This window comes from Bactrocera neohumeralis, chromosome 2 (genome assembly GCF_024586455.1).
Source record: "Bactrocera neohumeralis isolate Rockhampton chromosome 2, APGP_CSIRO_Bneo_wtdbg2-racon-allhic-juicebox.fasta_v2, whole genome shotgun sequence".
Lineage (NCBI taxonomy): Eukaryota > Metazoa > Arthropoda > Insecta > Diptera > Tephritidae > Bactrocera > Bactrocera neohumeralis.
The window spans coordinates 4,037,223-4,043,222 of record NC_065919.1 but is presented as its reverse complement, the minus strand read 5'-3'; the positions used below and the strand labels follow the sequence as shown (position 1 = coordinate 4,043,222).

The 6,000-nt window shown below is 34.9% G+C and overlaps 1 protein-coding gene across 1 annotated transcript in view; it reads left to right on the top strand.

Moving 5' to 3' along the window:
* Positions 1-698: 698 nt before the first annotated feature.
* Positions 699-6,000, top strand: part of LOC126751154 (uncharacterized) — a 32,039-nt gene continuing 26,737 nt past the window's right edge. The window contains exon 1 of the mRNA XM_050461169.1: positions 699-2,758. Within this exon, the coding sequence (XP_050317126.1) occupies positions 2,569-2,758 (190 nt within the window). The 5' untranslated portion in view covers positions 699-2,568. The remainder of the gene's footprint in view (positions 2,759-6,000) is intronic.

Below are 6,000 nucleotides of genomic sequence, written 5' to 3'. Positions count from 1 at the left end.
TCTATAGTTATAATAATATGGACACACAATTTTTCCTTGCATTTTATGCTGTCCTGGTGGAAATAATAGTCCAGAAATTTTTTCTTAAAATATAAATAACAATTACTTCATAAAATAAATTTAATTTCTTTCTCTTATTTTTTATTATTTGTATCATTCTGTGCACAACTTTATTGTAATTAGTTGTGTCGATATGCGCAAATAAGTTAATGTTTAATCGATATTTATGAATCACCTAAATAGTGTTGATCGAAAAAGCGAGTGAGTCAGAATGTTCAAAGTAATCGGTTAATTTCTCAACCGAAGCCGAAATGTATCCATTGCGTTGGTTTTGTTTTGTCCAATTAGAAATCTTTTCCTAACCAAACAGCTTTGTTTAGTAAGCTCTATGTATATTGCGCCGTACATGAATGACAAGCCAAACAAAAATAAACGACAGTAATGCCAACGCTTATTTATAATAATAAGCAAAACAGAAGCTATACCAAATTATGATTTGTAAGAGTTTTTAATGTTAACAAACTTAATAGAAAGAAGAAAATAAGAAGGGTTTAAATAGAAACAGATATATAAATGCGGATAATGTTAATGCTAATAGATAATTTGATATTTTCATCCCTTTCGCCAAGAGTAGGCAACACCAACGTGGCGGCCATTCGAGAAGTTTGGCCGACGACAATGCCGAACGAGCAATTGGTTTTCAGTCGGAATTTCATCATCGATAAGTCTGCGTGGAAAATGGAGCGGTAATAGCTAAAGGAATAACAACAGCGAAAAACGCAAAGAAAACGGCCTTTTGTCCGCTATTTCAGCGAATTTTTTGTTAAAAGCAAAAATTTACCAAACGACGACTTCTACCACTGCAACTACATCCACTCACTACCACCAAAATCACTATCAAAAATAGTAAATACATCCAAGCAGCAGCAGCAACGTTGACGTGAGCAGAATTTTGTGATGAAAAAAGTTAATGGTCAAACAGAATTAACTGCCACAGCGTATACAGCTAAAGCACCAGCAGCAAAAATAACCGAAAAAATCTTTCCCAAATTAATCATATTTAACGCAATAGAACAACAGGAGCTAGAAATTTTGCAATTTATTCAACATCACCAACAAGCAGCGGAGAAAAATCAAATTGGCGTAGTAGGGGCGTCAGCTGTAGCAGCACTTGAAACGCAGTCGGACGAAACATTTGTTGAGTCGACCGCGGCAGAGCTAGCAGCAGCGAACGCAACAGCAGTGAAAATTTTCCATATTGAAAATTTAAATTTGCAAGAATCACCAAATTCTTCGCTTAATTCAATTGAAATTAATGCGGAATCTTTTATATGCTACGTTATTTGACTGCTAGTAGAACATCGACAGAAAAACAAAAATTAGCTTCTCGGAACACCACCAGTTTTAGCACCAGAAAAAACAATAGCAACACGATTCTTGCTAGCAATAAAATCCATCACTTATTCAGCTTTAATAGAAGCGATCGTACTTTAAATTGAGTACCAATCTATAATTGAGAGACGCAGGACGTATTCGCTACTAACTACACCTAAAGGACAACGTAGTTAAAAGTAGAAAAGTACCTTCAGCATATAGTTTGGGAAATTTTAAAAGAAGCGTAAATTTCCTGTACGGATTTAAATACATTTTTTTGGCAAATCATTACTTGCTGGTCGAAACCAGCACAACCAGGAGCAATTATTACTTTGATGACTCCATCCACCATTTTGAACGAACAACAACGCTTTAGTAGCATTCACAGCTGCAGCACAGCTAAAAGTCAACGAACACCCGAACCTCTCGTCAAACGAAAAAGTTGAAGAGGAAACATAAGTAGCTGCAGAAGATCGACTGACATTCGGCGTATAATAATTGGAAAGGTGAAGAAAATTGAGAAAAGGAGGTGAAACAATAGAATAAGCGAAATAAACAAAAAATAAAACGTTTAAAATTACAAACGTAAGCCAACAACACATAGGAACGACACAGTGAGGCCAGGCCAGACGGAAACTGGTGTTGCAGCCAACAAGTCGAAGCGAGCCGAAGTGATAGATAAAAATCCACAGACTGTGGTATAGGCCGCGAACAATTAGGCAAGCAACTGTGTGTAGATTTAGCATCAAGGAAAGAATAGTTCAGTTGTGTGTTCTTTGAACTTGTTCGGGCTTGTTGTTTTGGAATTTTGTTTCGGAGGTAACTTCAATATATACGTGTAAACGAGCCGTTGCTTACAGTCAGTATTCCAACAAGAAAAGTTCCGACAATATAAAAATAACAATTTCTCGAAAACTTTCAAACTGAAATTATAAAACTTTTGCAATATCAAAAAATTAAAGAAAAAGTCAGTACGAGAGAAGTGATTTGTGCTAATATAATATACGTGCCTGATTTTTTTTTTTTATTTGAGCGATTGACCAATTCAAGAAATTCCATTTTGAAATTCTACGCTGATAGAACACTACCTTCAATAATTATTTTTCACTATATCCCGGACAACTTACTACCGCAAACAATATAAAACCACGTAAACACCGAAAACCGCAAACGAACAATTTGAAGAGAGAGAAAATGGTGGAACGCATATTAGAGGAAGAGGAGTGCAACAGCTGCACCCCGTCTGCATCTACTGTTGCCATTGGCTCCAATGTAAAAACGGACAACAATGGCAAAGCTACTAATTCTGCTGGCAGCGGCAGCGATAGTGGTGTAGGCGGAGCCGGCACTTTCTCTACGGACACCGATAACAGCAGTCAATCAGGTGAGTTCAATAAACCACATACATATTAATGTATGGTTTCTAGTTCGATTCTCAGCTTTTAGAACATTATGTATTATACCTATATATATATGTACATATGTATATAGCAATAAGTGCTTAGTTAGTATAGTCATAAATATGCATTCCGCCACAACAGCCGCAATTAACGAAGCCCACCATTTGTTACAGTCACCAATTGCTGCTCTTTTCCGTCATTATTTTATGTAGCGCGCGTTTTCATTAACGTTATATGTATGTGTATATTTCAGTTAATCTGTTCTACAGAGTGCATTTTATTTCAAGTGATTACGTCAGTTGATGTGACTGTATTTTAGGAACTTAATTGATTTAAAGGATTTTAAAAAAATCGTAAATAATAATTATTTAAACGATAGATATTCATATATTAAAGTGTTTCTTACGGAAAAGTGAGTTTTTATTTCTTTAAAATACAGTCATAAACCTTAGGTTTGCTGTGTTATATCTATGTAATTGCAAGTATTTTCATACATTTACAAAATCATATGTTTTATTTATTGAAAAAAAATAAAAAAAAAAAACAGTTGCTGAGAGTTCGAATTCACACATACATATGTTTCTTGGTGAAGAATATCGCACATTTTCTACTAGTTCGCTATATAAGAGTATTGTCAGAAAATTCCCGCAAAGGGTGACATTACCTAGTTGATCAAAAAAATCAACTAATTGGCTAAGTAGGTGGAAAAGTCGAGTAGGCGAAGAAACTTGTCGCCTCGTTGCGTTGTTGGTATGTTTTCCAATTAGTAAATTTTTTGCCGTGAAAAGTGTGGTTGTCTCCCAACAATTACAGTTGTGACTTTTTCTTTTTTTTCTGCGTTTTTGTTTTTAAAACCATAGCTTACTTGCTAATTCGGCGAGTGGAGAAGCTTACATATTTCTCATCTCAACATGTTTCGCTAAAAGCAGAATATTTTACCGAATAGCACAGAATTTGCAAACTGATGAAATATTGCTGATGAATAAATTTGCAGAAGACAGTAGACGTAAAGGCGCAATTATAGAAATGACTCAGCGTTGTTGTCTTTTCACATATTTAAAAACACAACGAATTCGAATGCGCATTACGTACACATATACATTTGCAAATAGAATTAAAATTTATTAAATTCGCTTTGACATTGCATCATACATACCTGCTTATCTCCCACTTTATTTTGCAATCTCTTCTCGCCATATTAAAGCTACCGCAATTCGAAGCTTGTTTATGAAATTTTTGCAACAAATCAATAAAGCTATACGTAGTATATTCCTACTTACTATTTACATATACATACATATGTATATTGGTGCTGCATTTCTGGTGCATTGGAACGCAATATACTAACACGTAGCGAAATGCGAACACTAAATAAAAATGCATGTATACCGAACATGCATAGATAGCAAATAAAAGGAAACGTCATATTCAGCGGCACCTGCCTGCTGCCGCCGTTGGCTTTGCAGTTTTGCTGTAACGCCGCAGCTGCGACTGTAGTAGCAGAGCTTGCTATTCGCTGTATGTATCGCGCAGCTTGAGTGTTCAAGTAGCGGCTGGCTAACCTTGATGACGTTTATTGCACTCGTATGCATTTTTGTTGCAGTCAAAATAGAACACAAACAAATGCCTGTAACCACACAAGTGAACAAAAAGAGAAAGAAAAACTAAACGTTATATGTACATATGTACGTTCATTGTCGGCTAAGCATTGGTGCCTAGCTGGTTTTGCACAAAATATATGTATTATATATGTACATACTTATGTACGAACCATGTCGTATGTACCTAGTTAAAAATTTATTATTACTATTAATATAATGTTACTTTTTATTGAGTGCAATTCGCTTTGTATTTTTTGTTTATTGTACGTGTGGGGGCTGGTTTAAAATTCGTTTAAACGGTATAAATAAAAAGATACGTTAAGTGAGTAAATAATACATTTTTCATGACAGCTAACACTTTAGATTAAAAAGTGCACTGCCAACAGAGATGATGAAAAATGCTTGCAAATTGGAAAACCGAAGTACAAACAGGTAGAGTTACTACAAATACACTATATTTTTTATACCCACTCTCGTGACTCGTCATTTAGCAGGCAATAAGTGGCCGACTACACGAGAATGTTTACAGCTGATTGATGACAAGTGATGCTTAAATTATTTGTTTTGTTTGTTAAAATGGCGACTTTTGTCATTTTTATTGGAATATTGCCTTTGCAATTAAGTGTTTATTAACCCAGTGTCTGCGCAAGCATATACAACAAACGCGAAATTATAAACACATTCACATGTATTGATATCAATGCCTACATACGCTGAAGTACATGCATATGTATGTACATATGTTTGTGCAAATGCATGTAAGCAACAAAACACGCGGAGGTGTTTAATGACAAGGCAACAAGGTAAATTGTTGCGTATTTTACGTACGGCAGGCGGAAATATGACGTAAAAGCATTTACATATAAACATTTGTGCTTGTATGTATCATGTTACTTGAATTATACACTTATTGAGCAAATTCGAAGAATGTAACTGTACATTATAATATAATATTATTAGGAAATACTTTGGCATAAGCAAGATTAATCTTTAGGTTCAAAATGTCGAGTAAAAGTTGATTTTATTATAACTTATTATTTTTATTATATGTAGGAGAAAAATTTAGAAATGAATAATAAATTATTTCATGAATATTACGTTTTTTAAAACACTTTTTATTCACTATATGTATATGTATATCGACAATATTGTACATAATCGCTATTCGCTGTCCAAAGTTGGCGAAAAAGTGACCAACAAACGCATAAAGCAATAAAAGCGCAAACAAAAATAAAACCACAAAAACAAACGCACACACATAAACCTGCACACACACTCTGGTTTTCATACATTTCCCTTGGTTTTTATGTTTAACCGCATGCTCACCCCTACCATCACGCAAGTTTGAACTAAACACTCCACGTTGTATGTGTGCTCCTGAAGTCACGACGTCGATGGAGGCGTTAAGGCGTTAACACTGCTATAGCTGCTATTGCACTCGTTTGCACTTTTACTAAACCAAAGTTGGCTTCCACAGTGCTGCACAAATAATGTATATGCGTATGTGTATTTTCATGTTTTGTCATTTTCTTCCTTTCGTCGACCAGAAACAAACAAACTTTGTTACGCATTTTGTTTGCTTTTCACATACCTTTACACGCTTTTGTTATTGTTTTGAATGTTGT